We start from the raw sequence: 25,925 nt of genomic DNA on the forward strand, positions 1-25,925 counted from the left end.
GAATAACGTATATAGAGACAATTACTCAAACTTCATAACAGGTTTGTTAGTGGGGATTTGTTGCCGTAAGTGTTGTTTTGAAGTGTAGCGTTTCAGTGATAACGGCTTAAGCCTGATGAAGATAACAGGGTAGGGTGTTGTAACCCGCCTCGTGGAGACATGTCGTAAGCAGCAGATGTTCAGGTTCAACATTCGCTGTGTGTACTACCGCGGAATAGTCTGTTCGATATCTGCCGCCTTCGGGTTTGCGGGAGCATTGAACAGCGTCTGTCAACCGCTTTTGCCAAGGTGCTGCATCGCTGGAGCTTTTATCAGTTGCTGTTGTTTTCTAAAGCTGCCCTCCAGGCGATAGTTCATAAGTATATTTCATCGGCTATGAAGGCGGCCGAGCTCTGTAGAAGCACATTAAACCTACCCTGTCGAATATTGCGGTCGGAAAATTGAAAGATATATATGTGGAAGATTCCGATTAATTCAGATTAATTCAACACCTGCTCACTGGTGATTTCCGAAGGTGCAAGCACGAGAACAGTGATTTCGACATTGCCTGCGTGTGCCCACATAGGTATATTCAAACAAGTTGGTTTCTGCCCCTAACAGGTGGTTGCATACTGGCAGCCTGAAGGCTAAGCTTCTGTGACCATATATTCCCTGCAAATACAACTCTTGCTGCCAAAACAATAACATCAACAACAACAACAACAGATGGTACTATTGTTTCCTAACCTACCGGTTAATTTATCAGCTGTTCCAGATGTGGAAAATGCTCACATTAAGATTTAATATCGCGTGGTGTGGGAAAAGCTGTGCGGAAAGTGCTCTTGTAGCTATAGGCGTCAGTGCTTGTTAGAGAAGGTTTACGTTCCTTTTTTTGACGTGTGCCGACAGGGTGAGTGAGTGTATGTGCGTATATATATATATATATATATATATATATACACACACATATATATATACATGTATACATTCAAACATATACATGTGGCTAGTTATATCAGAACTCAAGGCGGATAAAAGAACGTGTGTGTGGAATTACACAGGGCAAAATACGAATGTCGAAATCCATAGAATTACGAATACAGGGTAGACAAAAATGACTCAGAGTTTTATTCATTTGCACATGTAGTTACATCGGATTGTGTTTCCTCCGGATTTACGAAACAACGGTTGGGAATATCTGAACGGCGGTGAGGAGGGGATCGAGTTGCGCGCTATGAGGACCCCGTCCCTATATTGGTTTGTTAGATTGAAATGAAGAAACAGAACGTTAGGACTTTGTCTCTGATCGTCTGCACTTTTACGTACCTACTTGTTGGCGCGGCAGTCTTCGATGCACTGGAATCGGAATTCGAAGGAGAACAAAAGCAACGGCTTTTAAAAGAGGAGAAAACCATTGTTAGCAGATATAATATATCTGAAGAGGACTTTGAAATTCTCCGGCGGAACATGATCAAAGCGATGCCGTACAAAGCCGGGACGCAGTGGAAATTTTCTGGGGCGTTTTACTTCGCTACCACGGTGATTACAACGATCGGTAAGTTTACTTTTATTAGTTAAGATAAATACGCTTAATTATTATTATTATTATTATTATTATTATTATTATTATTATTATTATAGCACTATTATTATTATAGCACTATTATTATTATACTATGCTCTGCTCTCGTTTCTTTTGCAGCAATTTTGTAATTATGTGCGGTAAATATCTCGTATATTTGTAAGATCATTACCACATGTTTTGAGTATGTTTAGGTACTTTGTATACAACCATTGTGTAACATGGTGGGAATGCTGAACACACAATACAGATACTGTGTAATACGGTGACACATATACTCTGTACAAACCTTGTGTAAAATGTCCTTAGGTGCGCCGTACAAATCTTGTGTAATATGTCCTTAGGTACGCCATACAAACGTTGTCTAATGTATCCACAGATACGCCATACAAACGTTGTGTAATGTGTCCTCAGATACGCCATGGAAACGTTGTCTAATGTGTCCACAAATACTCTATACAAACGTTGTGTAAAATGTTGACAGGTGCAGTAATCAAACGTTGCCTAATGTGTCAATGGAAGTCGTGCCAACGTCTCATTATTTCAGAACTAACATTGTCTTTTAATGTTTAGATACAGGCTTTGTGAAATATGTCGACAGATACTCTATACAAACGTTGTGTAAATGTGTCCACAGATACGCCATACAAACGTTGTCTAATGTGTCCACAGATGCGCCATACAAACGTTGTCTAATGTGTCCACAGATACGCCATACAAACGTTGTCTAATGTGTCCACAGATGCGCCATACAAACGTTGTGTAAATGTGTCCACAGATACGCCATACAAACGTTGTGTAATGTGTCCACAGATACGCCATACAAACGTTGTGTAATGTGTCCACAGATACGCCATACAAACGTTGTGCAATGAGTCCACAGATACGCCATACAAACGTTGTGTAATGTGTCCACAGATACGCCATACAAACGTTGTGTAAATGTGTCCACAGATACGCCATACAAACGTTGTCTAATGTGTCCACAGATACGCCATACAAACGTTGTCTAATGTGTCCACAGATGTGCCATGCAAACGTTGTCTAATGTGTCCACAGATACGCCATACAAACGTTGTCTAATGTGTCCACAGATACGCCATACAAACGTTGTGCAATGTGTCCACAGATACGCCATACAAACGTTGTGTAATGTGTCCTCAGATACGCCATACAAACGTTGTGTTAATGTGTCCACATACACTCTGTACAAGCGTGGTGTAAAATGTCGACAAGGACAGTACACAAACGTTGTCTAATGTGTCAACAAAAGTGGTGCTAAGGTCTCATCATTTCAGGACTAACATTGTCTTTTAATGTTTAGATACAGTATCTGTCCACAGATACTCCATAAAAACGTTGTGTAAAATGTCGACAGGTAGAGTAAACAACGTTGTCTAATGTGTCAACAAAAGTGATGTGAACATCTAATTATTTCAGGGACAGTATTGCCTGTCAATGTTTAGGTACACCGTACACCGTTGTATAATATGTGGACAGAATACATTGCGTACCTTGTACTTTAAATATATGTGGACAACAGCAATGTCAACACCTCTTGAATTCCAAGACCAGCGTACTGCTTCACGTTTATATATACACTATACAAGCATTGCATAATATGTTGACACCAGATATATTTGTCACATTATGATATACGCATGCGTGGATGTAGCTTAAACAACATACAGTATTCAAATACCCTACCATATTCTCTTTTCTCCGAGTGTCTTCTATAGACAATAGCTAAACTTTATCAGCATTTATCTCACAATGGGATGATCCATTGCTTCACATGTAAGAGAGTACCTGTAGCAAAGGGCAATGCAGTTAAATTATTTCCGAATCATTACATCTTCACCTCTGTTTCAAAGCAATGCACGTTTGTTATACATTCACCAAATGTTTTGCATATATATATATATATATATATATATATATATATATATATATATATATATATATATATATATATATATACTCACACCTAAGACTTTAAAAAAGGAAGTTGTAACTTCCTCGTTTGGCGTTCAGCATGAAGGGGATAGTGCAACGACTGGTTGACCCGTATCAGTATAATGGCTCGGGCGGGGCGGCTTACTTGCCTTCGGTAAGTCGTCTCAGTGAAGCAGCACTAAATAAAAGAGCGATGGAAATCCGTCCTGCTACAAGGAGGCACATTACACGTACATGCACCCTAAGGATTCCTTCGTCGTCATATGACTGAAAAATTGTTGAGTACGACGTTAAACCCCAAGCACTCACTCACTCACTCACTCAATGGTTAGAAAACACTGTTAAATATTAAATATATGAGCATGTAAAAATAAGCAGTATGTAAAGCCGCTATACTGTATAATATTCTTGGTACACCGTAAAACTCCAATCAAATAAGTAAATAAATGAATTATTCGACAGTATTGCTATATGCGCTCTGCCAGAACACGTCTATACTACTACCTGTACGTGTATATACATGAACCTGTATATGCTGGAGTATCTAACCTATATATTTCTTCTCATGTATACGTCCAGGTATGCTCACCTTATTGCGCTAAGCCCGTGTTTATGTTTATTGATCGACTATACATATGCAATATGTGGGACTCAGTATTCACATTTGGTATTTATACGTTTTCACCTACCACGGACAAGCACCAAATGTACATTCGTTCAACAATAGCTCTTGTAGTGAGTAATGCTATGGTTCCAATTGCTATTGTGTAACCTAGCTGCCAACGGAGATTTAGTTGCCTAGAAGAGACTTTAATGCTTATAACTTTCAAAGTCACATCCGGGCCCCATTCTACAATGCCACCTCCAAATCGTATTTGGTAGCTTTATCTTCGATTACATTTGCCATAGCATGAGCATCTGAGGAAAATAAATCAAAAAACTGTATTTGGAGTAGACGTATGATGGATAAATTGAGGAGCCAAATATTTGCGAATTTTAGAAATTCCTGAAGGAAAGAGGCCTCGTTTTGTTCCTTCGGAACATGGATGTTATAGATACAGTCGGCCCATTTGAGTTATTACTGGACAGATAATTGCAAACTAGGGTCAATAATACTAACAAAATTTAGCATAAAAGTTAAGGAAAACTCATAAACTTCTTGGTATGAGTTTTTTCCATCAAGAGACGATGCCATAGATTAGATTGATTGATTGATTGATTGATTGATTGGTGTTTTACGCCGTACTCAAGAATATTTCACTCATACGACGGCGGCCATAGATTAGAAGTAGAGCCCGTACTTTTCTGCTGTATTCGAGAGAACCGATCAACAATGTCTGATGTTAGCAACCAAACCGCATACATGTATTAATTTGTGGTAGATGTCGTAAATGTGTAAATGAGAAAATGTGTGTGTTTGAAGGGGGTGGTGAAGGGTTGAGGGGAGGGGAGGGGGATTTAAAGTGCGCGTGTGTATGCGGGTGTGAGCAGGGGGTCATGGGGATGGGGTTTGGGGGAGGGTTCGCTATTGAGTCCTCAACGGAAAGGTGTTTTCCTTACCGACTGACAGCCCACTCCTGTACACATGCATGCATTGTGTTATACTTGAAAACACTCCATCGATTTTATGCATTATATTTACATTGTCCCATATGTCCCATACGTGTTCCGATGTTCCTAAGCTGCGTGCACCAGCAAATAAATAAGTGGATGCGACATGTGAATACTATCAGCATAAACACAGTATATATATATATATATATATATATATATATATATATATATATATATATATATATATATATATATATATTGTTTTTTTTTGGGGGGGGGGTTTGCTTTTTTTGGCATATTTCGTAATTACCATTGTTCTTTGCTCATCTCTTGCAGATCACGTACAGCCACATGTTAAGGTCTTTACACTACTTTACACTTTTAATATAGATGTCTGCCCATTGATGTATTCCATTTCCGTCGACAGGCAGACTTGCGTTTGTGCTCATGATGATGTGTACATTTGCCCGTGTTATATGTGTATGTGTAGATGCAGTTAACAAGCCTTAACCGGGGAGTGCGCAAAGGCGTTATACAGATAAACATAGTGGTGTTTGCTGACAAAAAAAAGCCCATAAAGACGAGTCTGTTTTAGCACTTCACACTACGTGTTCATCCGAATACCCGGTCACCGCTGAAACAACTACATATACAGATTTAGGATTGCAATTCAGGAAGTACATGCTATCTTAAATTGAACTCCGTGATGTGTGAAGCTGTCCAAGACATTTTGTGCGTTAAGCCATGTACACGTAGATCTACACCACGGCGTGCATACCGCTTCATTAACTTCATCGTGGCGCTGGCGAAAGTGCATGGGTTGCCAGACCTCCCTTACCTCATCACCTTGCATATAGAGCAATGTAAAACAAAATGTTAGGGACGGTGTCTTAAAAAGTACTGCATATACTGAGCTCAGGTTCTGCACACATGTATAGCACAATAACATTAAGGGGATGAACGATTGTTGATTTACTGTGTGCAAATTAAATATCGTAAATTTCAAAACACATGACTAAGGAATAGCATCATAAAACGCATCGCATGTATTGAGATGATGCTCAATACAAACTACGAAATTCACGACTTCAGTATTTTCTGTACTGAGCTGAAGTTTTGCATTCATTTGTGTCATACTCTTTGAGCTCTTTGTTAGCCTTGCTACCCACGTAAGTTTGAAGATAATTTACGGTGAGAAGCGGGATTTCGTAATACGCGAGCTCTGCAACATGGTTAGACTGTATTCCGTGTATTAACGAATACCATGGGCAATGTTTACTACATTCTTGACGCACAGACAGATTAGTGTACTACACGTCACTTTACAAGATTATGTGCACCGAAACTCAACCCTAACTAACCTCAGTCCCCACCCCCTCCCCTCTCCCAGACGGTCGTAAATCATCCGGAGATCGATACGTCGATCGTTTACCCAGCTGCAGGGAACTGATTGATTGATACCCCAGTGAAGCCTATATGTTCAGTCGATAAGGAGACATCACGTATCGATTTACGGGCCGCCATTAACCCTCTGTACAGTGCCACGAATATATAATCTTTACTACAGCTTCGATTCTTGAACGATCCGAATTTATTTATCATTCTACCCAATTTCCTTATCTTCGACCCAAACATATTCCGCCATTTTTAACAGGGGTTTTACCTAGTACAAAATGTTACCGTATGTATGTAAAACAAGCAACATGCGGATGATCGCGGGCTTTCATGGGATTCGTCCGGTTTCCTGCCCCCATATAATGCTTGCCGCTGTGGTATAAGTGAAATGTTCTTGAGTATACGGTGTAAAACACCAATCAAATAAATAAATAAATCGCCATCAGTGTATCAGCATTAATGTTTGCTGTGTTTGGAATTATGACTCGGAATATGATATAATAATGGGAGTGATACTATGATTAAAGTAAGATCATGAGATAATCTGGGCTAAAGTATCAACCATGTTTGGTAGTCATTATCATATTATCAATTGTATATAGGATACTTTTCCCCAAATTATTACGGAGCAAGATAATTTTGGTTAAATTACCAATCGTGCTTGGTTGTCTTGATAATATTCATATTTTGCATTCAATAATTCGATTACATAGACGAATTGTAAAAAGTAATTTGAATCAAATGCATCCGACATAAGACACATCTCGCAAGAAACTTAAGAATCCTCCGAAATAGAATCATAGAAGCAGGAATTTGTGGCGATAGACTGAGTTTATTTCTTCCAATGAAACGGCGACGTGCAAACAAACCCGGAAGTAAACCACTGGGCCTGCATGGATTTGTGGGAGTAAGGTGACATGATATATGCCCATGTAAACGTTTGGTATAGCAATATGCTTCACCTCGTTGTGATCGGGGTAATCTGGTGTAAGACATTAGCCTTGCCAGAGCGATTCCAAGAGCTTCGTTATTAAGCTGAAATTTAGGACTTTTCTACCGAGAAAATACTGTCTATTATTTTGTTTATTGGTTGCCCGAGACTGATTGTTGTCGAGTTACTGGGATTTTCCTCAGTGCTGTTGATTGTAACTGACATGTTTTTAAAGAAGCAGAGAAAACTTTTTGTGAAGTGTTGTACTTATTGCTTTTTGTTTATTGGTTTTCTAACACTGATTGTTAGTCTCCCGATTTTTCCATAATGTAGAAGAATGGAGGTACATGTCGTCGTCATATGACTGAAAAATTGATAAGCACGACGTTAATACATACATATATTTGGAATGTAGCTTCAGATATCTGTCATACACCATCATCAGTACAACCCTTTCCGTGAGACCCTAAGAACATCTTAAGAGCTAAATTTACCGATACCTGGCTTATACTCTATAAATGTGGATATACATTGCCACTGCAATCTCCCTCTGTATCTATCATTAGTTCTTAGAATCACGTAGTACATTGTTTCCCACGTATCATTATGTTCCCACTCATCAAACGTTCCGCTGAATAACGTAGGTCAGAGAAGTCATGAATCCCGGTCCCGGAATCTTCCCTGCCCCAATAGATTTGACTCCATACTAACCCATAATGAATGATCTTGTATCCGCTTTCACAATGTTGTCCTAACCGAAAGCTGTATGGTGCGTTTCTGACAAATAGAGAGTGCCATGCTTTAGCCGCCATATTTAGATATATTATTAAAGGGCTCAGAGCTTGTTTATTCTTGGTACAAAGGCACACTAGTGTTTGCTGGTCTGCTCGTATACACCATTTGGATCGTAGAGCAAGAAAACAAGGCTTTATCGTGGGGTTTGTCCTTCCGGATACCCCGATGCTCGGGTTTATTAGAGATATATAGCAGCATGCATAAATTTGCGTTGCCATGACAACTTGTTATAGATTGTACACGCCGCATGTTTTAAGCAATGAGCAGACGTTTGTCTGGGACAGAAATATAGCATTCCTTCAATCCCACCCTACACAGAGAAACCAACCCCCACCCCTATCCCATCCAACACCCAGACACGACCTTTCCCCCAGACCCCACGTACATCACACCCACCCCACCGTGTCCACTGTTGTAGCGGAGGGTTTTAGTCCTGATACCGCCGCTAGAAATAGCTAGGCTCTCTGTTTACAATACATGACTATAATTTCTCCTAAGCGATATATATTTACACACTAAGAATACTTCGCTTTTTTAATGTTTGAACGCTGTTGCTGGGACGAGTGCAGATTTTGTATACACGACCTAGCGCTGGAATGTATCCATAGCGAGGGCTGCGGACTGGAGATGATTTACATTAACGTCTAAGGCTTCTGGTTCTCGCCAGATGAAAAACGATGACCACGTGGCAGACGTCTAAAAATAGCCACGACAGCATCTTGCTGACAAGCCGTTAGCCCCCTATATCGTAAACGGCTGCCACTATTTTTACGTCGCCACCTATTTTTAGTTTTAATAATACGAGAACTTACTCGCTGGCTGTAGTTAGGTCAGCGGGCCGCCAGTGTGTATTTGTTTGATCGCCGTGCGCCTGCGTACACATCTGTCAGGCTTGTTCACGCGCGGTTAACAATATGGCGGTGATTTTGTGGCATTTGTAGAAGCACACCATCTGTTCATGGTGAACACCCGGAGTGCATGCTGCACGGTGGAACTATCCGCCCGCATTTTGCCCCCCTCCTCCCCACAGACTTCCACTGATATTATCTTACTCCCGTTACCCGTTGTCATATCTGGTGCAACCTCGACCTTGTTGACCTGGAATGTTTTTATTTGATTGGCTTTAATGCTGTACAAGAATATTAATTTATTTCTAAAAAAAATAAACGCATGACAGGCCCGGCTACACATGTTAAATATAAAAGAGTACAGAGATTAAAACTAGAACAGCGACTACAGTGTGGTAGTTGGACTAATGGTCTCACATAACGGGTGAAATTCGGGTTCAGATTGTCAGTTTTTCTCAGTTAGGGATTTATTCCATCTGCTTAAACAGTAATACCACTGCTTAAGCAGAATTACTTAGAAAGAAATGCGGTGATGCTAGTTGTAGTGTATTAGACGTTACTGGTCTGGAAATGCTGTAAAATACTGTGTTGTCATCACATTTAATAAGCATTTAATTTCATCCTCTCTTTTCGGAGTCCACAAAGACCAGCTGATAGGATACGTTAACCAGCTTGTAATGATGTTTTTAGCAATTTAATCTTACACACACATTGATAAGTGTTTGCGACTGATATATAAGAAGGCGCACTTAGCTAAACATGTACAATCATGTATGCATGTATATATGTATGTATGTGTGTATGTGTGTATGTATGTATGTATGTATGTATGTATGTATGTATGTATGTATGTATGTATGTATTATTTATTTGTTTGTTTGTTTGTTTGTTTTTTTTTTTTATTTGATTGGTGTTTTACGCCGTATTCATGAATATTTCACTTATATGAAGGCGGCCAGCATTATGGTGGGAGGAAACCGGACAGAGCCCGGGGGAAACCCACGACCATCCACAGATCATGTATGTAAGTGCAATGGCCGTTTGGTCCGTATACGTATATACAAATGCAGTAAATGATAGACGCTTCGGTGAATGAGCTGGAGTGGAATATCGATTTAATGATGTAACAGTGATGTATTGTGAATTGCCCCTTGTACCTCTATAAGTCAGCTTGGGGGCAATAAATCCAGTTTGGAGTTTGGAGAAAGAAAAACATCCGGCGCACGAATAACTATATATATATGTATATAATTGTTTATACGAATAGATTCGTGTACAAACACAGAACCTTGTCGGCATGGCCGAGAGGTTAAATTTGCTCACCTAGAGTCCACTGACGGTCACCTTGAACAGCGGTGCCAGTCGATCAGTTTCAATTTGCGAAATTTCGTTGGCATGTTTACAAAGCTACACTGTGGCAGTATATGATTTGTCTGGTACGATAATTATTCCAAGACAAATACTCTATTTTCGCTGTTCATTTAACAGCCCTGTGTTTAATGTACTGTTGAAGTAAGCTTTAAAAACGAAATAAAATTACCAGCAAAATAGCTGAGAGAGCTGGAATCGAGCATATGTTCCCAGTCGAGATAAAATCGAGATAAAAGCGAGGCAGCATTATGCTGAGGCGGGTTTGTTTTGTTTTGTTTTTATGTGAAATGTCTTCAGATATATGCATATAGTAGGTTTCTTGTTTATTGAATTTTAGCCAGGTTTTTAATAGATGTTTTACGCCATACTCAAAAATATATCACTTATACGATGACGGCCAGCATTATAGTGGGAGGAAAGCGGACAGGGAAACCCATAATCACACGACGACGGCCGACATTATGGTGGGAGGAAACCGGACAGGGAAACCCACGATCATCCGCAGGCTGCTAACCACTGGTACGAGGAGGGTCTTTTTTGCATGTAAAATCTAAATGAATATACATCTAGCCCCACATAGCTTTCTTGTTTGTTGAATATTTAACCCCAAGCTCCGTGAAATTCATGTTTCCTTTCCATCACAGCTGAGATGAAATTGATACTGTTTAGCGCCTGTAGTAGCGCATATCGCAAACAGAGCCATGTGTTATCTTGCTTTCTCCTGTACAATGAAGCTTGTTCGTGTCAATTAACGCGTGACTTAGGACTTGGAATATTGACAAGCCATTGTCAAATTTATGATTCATATCCCAAAATCCGCAGTTTGATTGATTTTGCCGTTGCGGTTATCGATCACTGACTGAAATCAATAGAACCGTCAGCCTAACAGCAGTGGCGAACAATTTGTATCTGGCAGATGATATGAAGTTGAACATGTTCATTAGACGAAGGTTTAGGACAGAAGACAAAAAATTCAGTATGAATTGTGAAAGTCATTCTGTTATAGATCGTTTCAATTATTCACTTTACCTATGCACCAATCATGTGAATACGATGTGATGCTTTGCCGATTATCATTTGTTTGTCTTTATGTGGGTGTGTGTCCCCTCGATGACTGGCGTAGATAAAGCCTTGTTCTGACTGCTGTCGATCTGCTCCTGGCCAGTGAGGTCCCAGGTTCGATTCCACCTGCCCGTAGTTTGGTTCCATGCAGCGTAAAGTTAAGATGTTTGCCAGATTCTCTGGCGAAGGACCATGGTGTATTCCAAGAACTCTGGTCTTACCTTACTGCTGTCGCGAGAATATGGCGTTAAACCACCGCCAAAGAAGTATATAAAATTTTAAGTCGAGGTGATTTGTGTCCATTCACCTCAGAATTAAATGAGATAATTTCACATTTTTATTTCAGCACCATAAGTTCAGTTGCTGATCGATAAAGAAAACATCATGGCATTATTTGGTAGTGCCAGTTACTTGTTCTAGACATAGCGTGGTATCTCAGTTGCACCCATGACCTTGGTGTCATGGCGCGGTTAATCGCGCTTAATTTTATGGTCTTACCTGAAGCTCACTAGAGACTGGCTGCTTCCATGTACCTTCTGATAACATAACGTATGTCACGTGTAAGATGTTTATTTATTTATTTATTTGATTGGTGGTTTACGCCGTACTCAAGAATGTTTCACTTATACTACAGAGGCTAACATTATGGTGGGCGGAAACCGGGCAGAGCTAACCCGAGGGAAATCCACGACCGCTGAAATATTTATCGTATGACCTATTGCCACAAATTAAAATTTCATATTTGTAGAGATTACATATTTCATACGAATAGAGAATGTTACTTACGTTCTCACATATTTTTCTAGATCAACATATTGATAGCTCTCGGGTATTTTTAGGTATATCGTATTACACTAAATGCTTTTACTCTTCCCGCCTACCTTATTTTAAAATCAGATCTCTCCTTCTGTGTGTGCGTTGGGGGTGAGAGTGGGGGGTTGTCACATGGTAGACTTTTACGAACGGCGTGTGTACTACCTGTCTTTTTTAAGGAAAACAAACAATGTTGCCATTTTATCTACTAAGTTAACAGTATATGGAAATTGTGCTGAAATTTTAGTTTTAATATGATAAAAATATTCAGCTACGTTCACCACTTAATAGGTATAAATGTAGAATTACCGTCGGGTATGTCGCCGTAACAAAAGACTTCCACTGGAAGGGATTGGTCAGTTCCAGAAGATCCCGAGCGTCTAATTTAATGCATAAATTCTCGTACTGGTGTTCTCATCCAGCTTCCGACGGACAGTTTGTGCCATGATAATAAATCCTGAAAGCAAGTCCCGTGTGACCACGTGGCAGAATGCGAAGCATTTGTAGAGAGACACGAAACGTGGCACCTTGCTATGGCTGAAGAAAGACAGAGAGATATATATAGAGAGAGATCATTGATTGGTATAATTTGGTGATACATTTCCCCCTTCATTTCACATAGGGGCCCAAGTCTCGGGCCTCTGAAAGAGAGACGAGATATTACGAAAAGTGACACGTTAACAAGACGAGATCATACGCTTGGACTGATGTACTGTCGCTCAGAAATACGTCGCTAGTTAGCGCTAACAAGCTAAAATGACAGTCACGAAGGCCTCTTCAAATAAAATCTATATATTAGTGCCTTGAAGAAGAAGAAGAAGAAGGAAAAGAAAGAGGACGAACTGTTTGTACTCTGAGGACCCTCAATGGCTCAATTTTCGCTGCCCCAAAAGCCGAGGGATTTATCCTGTGAACGTATCAAAATAGCTTTTAAGTCCTTATGGCTATAGAAATGAATGTCCATCAAAATCAGGTTTAAGCCTTACACGTTAGATATTTGACCTGACCATCCGTCAGGTGGGGTTTTATAAATACTAATCCATGTTGGTCCTCAAGGCTGTCATACACCTCTATAGCACGCCTGGAAGACTGCCGGGTAGTGTACGAGGCAAACACGAGAGAAACAAAACAAAGCATATAGGTTTACCGGAACCCTTTTGTATAGCCTCGATTAAGATACAAGTGCGTGTATGCGGGAAGCACAATAGTAGGTTATGTTTCCGGCATACACTTTTTTATTTGAATTTCCTCAAAAGTGAATTGGGGCGGGTGGGGGTGGGGGGATAAACGATTCGGCCTAAATTTTGTACAAAACTGAACAACTAAATCTTGTGCGTGTTGTGAACAAACATTTTAAGACGGCTACTCGATATGAATTCCTGTTGAAATTAGAGCTGCGTAACTCCATGGCCCACTTTCACCCGCGGAAGGCTGTTAAACCAGTTAGTACGTCTGACTACGTAATCGAGGCAACGTCAATCTCACAACCGCGCTATTTACTGGCGATGTCGTCTGCTCTTCGATTAATGGTATCTAGAAATAACATGACTAACGTTTCCAGACTAGAAACTGTCCAAGTGTACATCACGCCACCCGCTCAAACTCCTTTTGGACCTCCTTATTTAACCAAGACAAATAATGCATGATGGTATCTGCCATGTGTCTTTTTTTGCGCATTTTTCATACATATTCAAACTGTTCCATATACCTTTTAGGGTGACCTTCGAGTCTACATAGTGGATTATGCCTCAGAACATCATCTATTATTTCTTATGTCATCCCGAATTCTTAACAAAATGAATGAAATGACAAATTTGACCATGAACATTTGTTTTTTCACTCTGACTTTAAGATTACCGTTGAATTGGATATCCAGGTCAGTATACAAGTCAATCATTGCAAAGCCGGCAGCAAATCGCCAACTTTTTCCTGGCCGCCATGTTGTCCCATAAACCGTCGGACATGCGTTTGGGAGCTCAATCAATGTGGGTAGGGGCCTTTTATAGGACAGGGATTAAGGGACTAAGCCCAACTCTACCTGTTCTGGAAGCATGTGTTTTGATATCAAGTGTATCTTTGACTGTGAAATATGTGTTACTTTTTGGGTTTCAAAATTCAGATACCGAGGCTGCTTTTAAATATGGACATGGAGTTTACATGAGCCCATGAATTTAGACATAAGGGTTACTTTCGAGTTTGGACATTACGTTTAACTTTGCTTTTAGAGACACCCAAGCTACTGTTTTTGAAAATTATAGGGTTGGCTTTGAGCTTGGAAATTAGAATTTTTACTGTCAAATTCGACATTAAATTTACATTTAAATTTACATAGGAGTTACATAGGAGTTTATTTATTTATTTATTTATTTATTTGATTGGTGTTTTACGCCGTACTCAAGAATATTTTACCTTTACAACGGCGGCCAGCATTATGGTGGGTGGAAACCGGGCAGAGCCCGGGGGAAACCCATGACCATCCGTAGGTTGCTGGCAGACCTTCCCACGTACGGCCGGAGAGGAAGCCAGCATGAGCTGGACTTGAACTCACAGCGACCGCATTGATGAGAAGCTCCTGGGTCATTACGCTGCGCTAGCGCGCTAAACAACTGAGCCACGGAGGCCCCCATAGGAGTTAGTTACGTTTGGATTTAGGCGCTAAGGTTGGTATTGCATTTCAATGTTTAAGTTATACATTTTAATATAATGGAGAAACTTTCTGAAAGTTATTCAGGCTCAGGTGTTTGTAGTCCGTTGTTGTTGTTTACTGTCTTTGTGATGACTTTTTAGTGGGCAAACTGGTAACATAGCACTCATGTGAACCATGGTGAATTTGCGCCCTCGATTCGCCAATGTGTGGGAAGACGTACCCCAATTGTACATTCCCATGTATAGTGTAAACTTCTGAAATACCACCTCTGTACACGGACTGGTCATCCAAGCACTTCCGCCTTAAACTCTACTTCATTATTGAAAAAACTCCGTCGAAAAGATTGATCTTCCTACGAATGGCACGTCCACGAATCCAGTCTGCGGCGGCCACATTGTGCGAGAGTGACCAACTTGACCTTCTGACAAAGGAAAAAGTGCTCTCTAATGTTTGGCCTGAAGTCCTGCCATTTGGGATCAGTCGTGTCCACAGACTCGTCTGAGCATACCGAAGGGATGTGGTACTTTGTTGATGGAGGCAAATCTCTTGGATTGATCTTGATTTGTCCGTTCTCCCAACCCCCCCCCCCCCCCCCCCCACCAACTTCATCTCCTCTCCCTCCGTATTATTGTCCCCTTTACCTAGTGCGTCTGAACTCTTGCCGGGATTCCTAAGCGCTCTATCTTGCCTGTGTACGCTTTGCTCCTGGCCATTGAACAGAACAGTACAGATTGGTGATCGGTAAGCTTGCGTTACATTTTCTGGTTTAAACTGTCTGAAACTTTCATTAAAAACAAGCAGATGCTTATATCAGGCACAAACACGTGTTGTTCTCATGGCATCACACATCATGTTCCCTCTTCTAGTCTATGGAATCCTCACGTAACATTGTTTTTTGTTTTTTTTACTCGTGTTCCATCACCTGTGAATTTTACCATAAGTCGTTGTCCACGTGCGAATTTGTGTGTACTCAATCCGATCTTGTGTCTTTATTTGTTTATTGCCCGGTAACACTAATGCTCTACGTGGTTAACATTCAGGTAAAATGATAAAATTACAGGTTTTTACATAGTTACTAGTTACATAGTTACATAGTGGTTACAAGACAAATTGTGACGGTTTCGTTCAACCAGGAACCTCACCACTGTCATGTAGGTGACGTCAGTCATTTTAAACCAGTGGTATTTGCGATTTATATGGATGGCGCCTCTCATTTGGTAATTTTACTCTACAGTCAGCTACATATATACAATTGTATTGAAGGTTGTAGTATAAAGATGTGTAGTACTTATTTTATGTACGGTTGTATTGAAGGTGGTAGTATAAAGATGTGTAGTACTGATTTTATGTACGGTTGTATTGAAGGTGGTAGTATAAAGATGTGTAGTATTGATCTTGTGTACAGTTGTATTGAGGGTTGTGGTATAAATATGTGTAGTATTGATTTTGTGTACAGTTGTATTGAAGGTTGTAGTATAAAGATGTGTAGTATTGATCTTGTGTACAGTTGTATTAAAGGTTGTAGTATAAAGATGTGTAGTATTGATCTTGTGTACAGTTGTATTAAAGGTTGTAGTATAAAGACGTGTAGTATTGATCTTGTGTACAGTCGTATTGAAGGTTGTAGTATAAAGATGTGTAGTACTGATCTTGTGTACAGTTGTATTGAAGTTCAGCTTAAAACTGTGTAATGGATAAGATGAATGGAACATGTATACACTTGTACCGAAGTTAAACCGAAGGGTGTTTGGTGAATGAGCTACACTGATCATATATACATTTGTAATAAAGTAAAGTCGTAATTTGTTATTTGAAAGTTGCCTTGAACAGAGGACAAAAATTGGTCAGAGGCCGGAAGAAAAGTGCGAGCGGAGGAGAAAGAGGAAAGAAAGTTCCATACAATTAAAGGAGACAGCTATTGCCGTCCACAACAAAACAGATAAATAATTTATCTTAATGGTGCGTTTACCCGTTGAAATTCCTGGATATCGCGTGTTTATTCAAGATTAATAATGGACAACATAGCCAATTTTTTTGCACGGCTTACTTTAAATGACAAGCATAATTACTTCCCTTAGGTTTCTGTTGGATTTTCTTATATGTAACAAAGACAAATTCTCTGCGCTTGTTGAGCAAAAAACGAGGCTTAATCTGTTCAGTTCATAAACCTGCCAGTTAAAATATCGCGACGTTAAAAGCATATGAGTCAATTTCCCAAAGAGCAAACTAATTAGTTTGGAAATATTTAAGTTTTGACATTTAAACGGGAAATGTCAATCGGATGGTAAGAGAAAGGATTCCTAAAAAAAACAAAAACTTGAATTACATCATTGCGTCTATGTTGTAACTTGACGAGCATTTTGCTGAACAAAGTGGCTGGCTCAGATGGTCCAAAGGAGAGCTAAGTTAGAATTTGCTTCATTACCCGGCTCAGCATATCATACACATGGGGCTAGCTGACAGAAGCAGTCATCTGGCCGGCAATGTGAGATGTCTGTCTCGTGTCGCTACTGTGACGTTCCTGTGCGGTGACATTCTAAATACGTCTGTATTTTGGCTTCACGCCACGTCGGCAATATTTCAGCAAAATTGTGACGAGAACGTATGTGAACCGGGAAACAGTTATAGCTTTCGGTTTTAATTTACTGGGGCTTACAATTAAGAAAACGTAAATTTGATAAAATATAAATAAGGATCAAGGATTTAGCAGACAGACAATCAGATGATTGCTTAAAGATTAAGTTAAGCCAAAACCATTTTCTGAAGGACCTGTTTTAAAACTGTTCATATAGGAATTCGTGTTTCCATACTTAATCTACTCGACAGAAACCGTAAATGTGTCATCGGGCTCCAGCGATCCCAATAGTTTCTAGTGACATGCTATTATCTCACGACTGACGACTGGCACACACACAGTGAGCTTCTAGTATTCCAGTACGATTCACCTGCTGAGGGCGTGCGGAGCGTCATCATCGCTGTGGTTGGGTGGGTGTATCGAGCGCCTTGGTAAAACCGCTACCATATTCATTTAGTATTCCATTATGCTCAACGTCAGGCGGTAATATTTCGTTCATAATATAGCGACTTTCCCATTATGATTTCATAAACACATGCTACATACAAACATCTAGCAACATAGCTGCTTGCTACTGACGTTTGCCCTCTAGTCGTCGCGCATTCTGCTGACAGCTGGAGGCGACATTTGTCACTCCGCAGTGTCGTCTATGCCGACTTAGCTCTTTTGCTAAGATCCGTGACCTCCCCCCTGAGACTAGGTAAAACCGGACGACAAGAAAAACGTTCCAATGGCTGTTTTATGGGACGCTGCCAGCCGAAGACCATCCTGTGATACAATCAAAGGGCTCGCTGAGAGCTTCCTTCAACCGCTGTAGAGCTTGGGCGCTGTTGGCCTATAAAAGGCCTGCAGTGGAACACGGACATGGCTACTGATGGCCTTTCCTTCTAATAGCTCGGTGACATTGCGAATTCCAAAGATGTATAACCGGGATCACTGGATGGAACCGTTAAATTTAGAACCTTCTGTCGCGGAACCGATGCATAAATTAATGATCGGAGTTGAGTGTCATTGGGAGTTAATAGCGGACCCAAGAGAACTAGGGCTTATTGTATATTGTCAGGCGATCGTCATGTAGCCTGTCCCCCATGGGCATGTCACTTAATACTTGTGGATCCCGTCATAATCCAATGTTTAATGTTGAACACCTTCCCTAGGTATTTGTTTCATTCTGTTAGGAATTGTCATGATTTTTCGTACGACTGGGCATTTTCTTAATACCTCTATTTCTTAACACGATGCTCATCTTAAAATTCTTCAGTTGTAAGGTATTCTCAAATGCATCAGAGCCTGAGCCTAGACTAGTAGGTTAAGGATTTGCAGTATCTTTTTTTTTATCCCATTTAGTGTTTCAACACTCGTCTAGCCGACATGCTTAGTTATACCGTATAGCTGAATTTGTAACGATTGGTTATGTCTGGTAGGGAAGTAAAGTGGTTTCGAGATGAAGACGATTTGTTTTAAGTGCTCTTCGTCTGTCTGGGGCGGAGCAAATGAAAACACGTAAACAGGTCACTCTGTGATACGCCAGACATCTTGCCCCTAGGAAATTACGCTTAGATCCCAGTGATCTTGAAAACGGTGTCTTAAACGTTACAGTTCAATAACGGTGAAGGAGACTTGAAATATTGAACGGAACTAAGAGCGCCAATAAAACGTCCCAGACTGACCCATCCAAAAAGATTTTCGGTGCAGGTTTTGTCGTTTAATTAGACGAAGTTTTATGTTTATTAAAATGAAATGTACTTACGCAAATTTAGGGTTGTAACATTGGATGAGCGATAGACCATGGCTAAACGTTTTGAAATTCAGCGTGTGAACGTTGCCAGATGTGCCTGCACATACCTTTGAGAGACGCTGAATCAGCGTTTTACGTAAAGTACATGGAGTTTCCTCTATCCGTGTGGTAAAGATCTCCTGGTGTTCACTTTCTACTACGTCTGAGACTCAAACATAAAAAATACCCTTTAATTATTTTCGACATGTTTAACGGTTTCTTGCCGGGTTTGAGCATTTCTTCAGTAGCATTCCACTCTTTCGTGAACAAATAAAAACCACTGCGTGTATATTACATACAGTTTTTTTTCTCTTTTTGCGGGGTGAGGGGGGGGGGGGAGGAGGCTTGATCTCCTCGAAAGTTGTAGTAGTTATTTAGTCTACTCGCTTTGAAGTAATGACGTCACAGTACAGTAGATAGGAGTCGGGGCATAGATTGGGTAAGTAAAGTGACACTAACGGTTATAGTAGACTTAAACTCCCCAGCCTTTGACTTTGATTGGTGTTTTACGCCGTACTCAAGAATATTTCACTTATACCACGACGGCCAGTATTATGGTGGGTGGAAACCGGTCAGAGACTGGATGAAACCACGACCATCCACAGGCTGCTGACAGACCTTCCAACGTACGGCCAGAGAGGAAGCCAGCATGAGCTGGACATGAACTCACAGCGACCGCATTGGTGAGAGACTCCTGGAGTCACGGAGGCCCCAACTAAGCGAGTGTGAGCAAGTGACGTGTAATAAATTGCAACTAAGATCACAGCATTTGTTTTGTGGGTTGTTGCTAACTATCACATTGTTGTACTTGTTCTGGTTTTGTTGTCTATATTGTACACTGTAAAAATTGAATGCAACTTTACGGCCTGGAACACTGTATATTGTTAAGTTAAATCACGTTGTAAATATTTTACACCATTTTCAGCTCAGTTCTGCACTTATGTTGTGTAATTTTACTCAAGTCCATGTGTATTTACAGCATTGTGTGTAAAACTGTAGTGGTCTGACCATTTGCAGTGTACTTTGCTGTAAATGTACACTGTTTTCCTGGTAGATGTGTAGATTTTGTTAATTTACAATGGAGTTAACTGATTATTTACAATGGTATATGTGGAAATATACTACTGTTTACAAAATATTACTAGTTTGGGTGTAAATATTAAACAGGACATCTTGTAAATCTACAGTGAAGAGAACTGGTCACAAAATTGCCAGCACTTTTCACTGTAAAATTACAGTGACATTTGTTACAGGGTAGTCTTTTTTTACATTACTAATGTGATAACGTATGTCTTGAAATGCATTTGACGTTTCCTCATTAGGTAAGGTTCGCTGATTAGCATTGATTTAATGGTTGCTCCTAGATTAATGATTTTGTTCAGCTCACAGACGCTTTGGTCGAGGTTTTATGAATTTAATGTCCAGAATTTCCTGGAATTCCTTACAGTGGTGAGCTTTTAGATTTCCACAACTCGTTGTTACATGTTGCAAATGCGCGATTTCTCTGAGCGATAAGCCATTTAATCGCGCTACGAACCCATTTACTGTGTGCCATCTTTTACCATCTTAATGTTTGTGGGGGGGCTTTGGGGACAATAAACGTTTGACAGCGTTCGTGTTACCGTTTGCGCAATATAACCGTCGTCGAAAACTCTTGCATTTGCACCAGCATGGTAAATAAGGGTGTAACTCGTCACAGTTCTCCAGTGACGTGTTCAAGATAGATAGTTTACAATAGGCACTCCGGTTTCCTGCACCCATAAAACTTACCACAAGTAAAAAAGCTCTTTACTATTTGGCCAAAAACGACAACCAAGTAAATATATAAACCGATATAAAAATATACACAAAAATTTGCGCTGTACAACGCTGCTCTGCGTAATGGATAAAGCTTCAATATTGGACTAAGCATTCACTTCATGCGGATTAAAGACTTTCCTGACGTGACGCTAAATGAGGCAGATATTTCCTCCAAGTGTAAATTTGATCGCCATCGAGAAAGTGAAAACTTCGTACTCAATCTGATTTAAACAAAAATCAATCAATCATTCAATGAATTAAATATCTCAGCCTGTTTCTAGCATGCGTATACCGCAGTAAATATATGCATTGTAAACGCTGTAATACTGAACAGTTTGTAAACGACCGTGTTAATACAGTCCGTTAACGTGTTGGTTACATCCCTGGATTTGACAAATGGCATTTGATGTCGCTAACAGCGATTCCCATGACCTTTAAAATCGATGTAACGGCTTTCTCCCATTACTGGGCTGACCCAAGAGTAACGCGCTGTCCAATAGATTTATTGTTTTAATTAGGCCACTTCCAAATCTCACTGGATTTTTATGGTAGAGTCTCTGGATAGAACTAATGATAAATCGAGAATTATGATGTGCTTTGGTTTGATTGCTGCAGTAAAGAGCTGCCTGGATGTACAGTTTGAATACTAGTATGTAGAGCTATACAACTGCAATACATCTACAAGTCGTATGTAGGTATCGCGGCTGAATGTAGAATATACATGTCTAGGGACGTGTTATTTCTGTCTGTGTGACATAATGCTTTGTAGATGAAAGTGGATTGTGGGAAACAGTTCACGTGGTACTATTTGTGGGAATAAAAATAGAACACAGGTGTGTGTGTGTGTGTGTGTGTGTGTTAAACTGACCTTTTCAAAATATGTGTGGAATTGACTTGGCGGAGTAGTAGCGCTCCGGAGTCCTAATGGTTAGCGCGCCCGCTTCGAAGTCGGGAGACCAGGGATCAAACCCGGATCGGGTCATACTTCAGTGGCGGCAGCACTCTGGCAGCATGGGCTCGCCCTGTCCCAAGAACACATAATACATGTATACACAACTAATGACTCCCCGTCGTCATAAAAAAAAATTGTGAAAAATTGTTAAATAAGACGTAAAGTCCCTAACATACATACATACATACATACTGTATGTATCTAGAATAGATCTGCCAGAGTACATCTAGAATTGATCTCTCTAAGTACATTTAGAATTGACCTGTTGGAGTGTATCTGGAATTGACCTGGTGATGTATATCTGGAATTGACCTGGCAGAGTTGATGTAGAATTGAAACATCTAAACATGATTTATATATATATATATATATATATTTATATATATATATTTATATATATATATATTTATATATATATATCTTTGTATTTATATTTATATATATTTATTTATTTATATTTATATATATAATTATGTATAATATATATAGGTCAAATACACCTCAAAAGCAGAACTTAAACAATAAACCTCAAAAGCAGAACTTAAACAAGGTACGGAGACGGCATTTTAAACTGAATCATCACTTTCAGTGCAATGACCGAGTGGAGACCCGAGTTGCGGCCAGGTTTTGAGAGCTTCAATTAGCGTGATAGTTACCAGACGCCTATCTGAGAGGCTTGTTGCTTTCAAGATACCGGCAGCGAGAAGAGAGAGCTGTCACGTGACCAGACCACTGTCCGTGCCACCTTGTAATCCAGGTTCAGAAAATTGCTCGACCAGGTCGGCTGTGCTGATTATGTGTATGTGACTCAGTACAAAGCCGTCAATACAAAAAATATATCAGCTACACAAGATAAAAATACGTAGTTAAACTATAACCTGTGAGAAAGTCTTTTTAAGAAGAGTCTTGTACAACATCGCATTTGGTTTCATCCGATCAACTGTCGCAATCATTACAGCTTTAATTTTCTCTTAGCCATCGAAATCCAGAAACCTTGTCCAGAATGTCTCAATACTTAGACTGATTTTCTGATGGATCATACTTTTCCAAAACCGATCATTTCGTTGTTCTTCGAATGAAATGTTCCATTTTGCATCTGTCGAGTGTATGATAAGTGCAAAGAAATTCTGAGAAATGAAACTAATCGGTTGATGAAGAGATATCACTTGATATTGCCCTATCTATAATCCCCCTACAAAATATCACCAGCTGTTTGCGTTAGATTTTTTTATATCTTATTTTTTTCTCTTTGTGAAAGAGAGATGAGGTGTTGTTAGATTTTTTTACACAAGCTTTGAAATCTGTAATTAGTTGGAGAACGATTAATAAAATGTGATCATCAGGCAAATAAATGCTCCTTTTGGGTTACCGTAGTTCGCGCAAAGATTTGTGAGTTTAATCGGACACGCAGTTATAGAACTTCACTTCACTTCTTGGAGAGTCCACTCAAGATAACCTTTATTATCCGACGATAATGAAGACGAATGGTGTTTCTCTGTATTCACTCGGATCTTTCTTGGGTTTTCATTATCCAGTCAGCCGAGTATCACAGACAATTTCTCCTTGCTTGTTTAGACGTTTAACAGAACAACCTTCAAGAGGAAGTTAAAAGAGTATATTGAGTCCTGTACTTTCCCCAGCCGAACACGTTTGCCTTGTATTACCAGTTCATTCCTTCGATTATCTACACCTCATTCGATCAGTTGAAGAGCTACTCCAATTCCAAGGGCTTTGTGTCTGAAAATAAAAGGCTAACTGATGAGGATCGCATTGCCTTCTTAAATTAGGATCAATTGACCGAATACCAGGGCATATTTTGGAAGTAGAATAAAAGTCAGTCGTTTTCAGAGGTGTGCCCTCATGTTACGATGTCGGACAGAGGAACACATGACGTCACCCAGCAATGACGTAGAACCGCGCTGTTCACGATTCTTTCCTCCTGACGTCAGATAGCTCTAATAGCTTCAAATCCATGGTGCCCAGAATACCTCAGCGACCTAGACTGTGTCCAATATATGCCTGGTTGAACGTCGCGTCCGGATCTCTTCACGTCACATAAGGCACACAAAACTGCCATGGCAACTATCCATCACTGTAGGGATTTTGTCGTCGTCACAGTTACGTGCTCGTAAACTTAACATAGTTCAAGTCCAGCTCGCACTGGCTTCCTCTCCTGTTGTAAGTGGGAAGGTCTACTAGCAACTTGCTGATGATCGTGGGTTTCCCCGGACTCTGCTGGGTTTCCCCGGACTCTGCAGGGTTTCCTCCCACCATGATGGTGACCGCCGTCGTATAAGTGAAATATTCTTGAGTACGGCGTAAAACACCTATGAAATAAATAAATAAACAGATAAACTTAATACGACTGCGTGATAGTGGACCCTGATTTACTCATTTACTTTTAAACCATGGTGTCAGATCTCTGTTCTCATGTAATTTTGAAACTTTGGTCGAGTTTTTCCCGGAAGTGGAGTAGGTCTCTATTGTAACATCATTGGTCGAAAGCTGTCCAATAGAAAGGCTTGCATCTACTGTCCAAGAAAGGCTTGAAATACGGTTGCATCTTCTAAGATCAATGTTTGTATGTTAATAATGATGACACGATGTGGCTAATTTTTTATGTGGGCATCGAAACCATGAAGTATTCCACCATACCGCCGCTTAATTGGTATATACGAGACAAACGCCACTATTCATTCCTCGACATTTCTGTTTAAACAGAAGACCAGAAAGGCATTCTTGCTTTCTCCTTTTTATCTCAGCGCTCCACCATTATAAAAAAAATATGAAGAAAAACAAAATGGCAAAATGGTGCAAGAGAACAATCACTATTTACTCTATTTTATTGTTTTAGAAAGCCTAGAGGCGACCTGAAGGCAACTCTTTTTGTCTGTTTTGCACTTTTATAACAGCTTTTGCTCTTTAGGCATGCTCTACAATATGTAGAGAAAAGCAGAATCGAACGGGAAAATGTTATAATGTGATAGGAGCCTGCCTTCCTCAGTCAGAATGTCATTTCTACCTGCTGAGCCAGGGCGGCTATAGACGCCTGGTTACAAATGAAATTGGACCAGCCTAACAGGGGATATCAATAATTTACCATGGAGCTGTCACTTTTGCCGCATCGCCAGCGGCTGATTAATATGACGGATTCCTTCAAGCCTTCCCTGATCCGAGATGTCGTGGGTATTTACTCACTTTTATGCAGATTAAGGATGTTCTTTGATTCTGGAGAAGGCTTCAGACAACATTGATGTGATTTTTAACTCTGCAGAGAAAGATTTGATATTCATATGTTGCTTGTCTTGTCCGGTTGTGTCCGTTGTCACAACATCCATATTCAGGGCTGTCAGTGAACAGGTTAACACGTGTAGAAAAAACAGAACATGCAGCAAGTAAGACAGCTATTTTTGTTTGTCTCTTCAAGTAATCGCGCCGATAGTCTTAATGCGTGCGTTTTATTGTGATTTATACCTTGTAATGATGCAGCCATGGGAACGCATCAGTTATTTTTGTACCTTGTGGAGGTTCAACCATGAGAACACATCAGTTATTTTTGTACCTTGTGGAGGTTCAACCATGAGAACACATCAGTTATTTTTGTACCTTGTGGAGGTTCAACCATGAGAACACGTCAGTTATTTTTGGGCCTTGTGGAGGTACAACTATAGGAACGCATTAGTTATTTTTGTACCTTGTTGCCTTTTCCTTTACATGGACAGTGACCAGTTGTTTTAAGTTCTCTTAAATGTATATAACACAAAGTTGGATGTCTCCGCGAGCGTGATGGTGTTACTTTTCAGTGAAACCACGAATTTACAGATACTAATACGTGGCGGCTCATAAATGTTGTCTCTCCTGCATGACAACTGCAGGGCCACCTGCGTG

At 40.1% G+C, this 25,925-nt stretch overlaps 1 protein-coding gene across 1 annotated transcript in view; it reads left to right on the top strand.

Moving 5' to 3' along the window:
* The first annotated feature begins 1,022 nt into the window (after positions 1–1,022).
* Positions 1,023–25,925, top strand: part of LOC135463655 (two pore potassium channel protein sup-9-like) — a 71,350-nt gene continuing 46,447 nt past the window's right edge. Inside the window, exon 1 of the mRNA XM_064741020.1 lies at positions 1,023–1,534. Within this exon, the coding sequence (XP_064597090.1) occupies positions 1,252–1,534 (283 nt within the window). The 5' untranslated portion in view covers positions 1,023–1,251. The remainder of the gene's footprint in view (positions 1,535–25,925) is intronic.

This window comes from Liolophura sinensis, chromosome 3, assembly GCF_032854445.1.
Source record: "Liolophura sinensis isolate JHLJ2023 chromosome 3, CUHK_Ljap_v2, whole genome shotgun sequence".
NCBI lineage: Eukaryota > Metazoa > Mollusca > Polyplacophora > Chitonida > Chitonidae > Liolophura > Liolophura sinensis.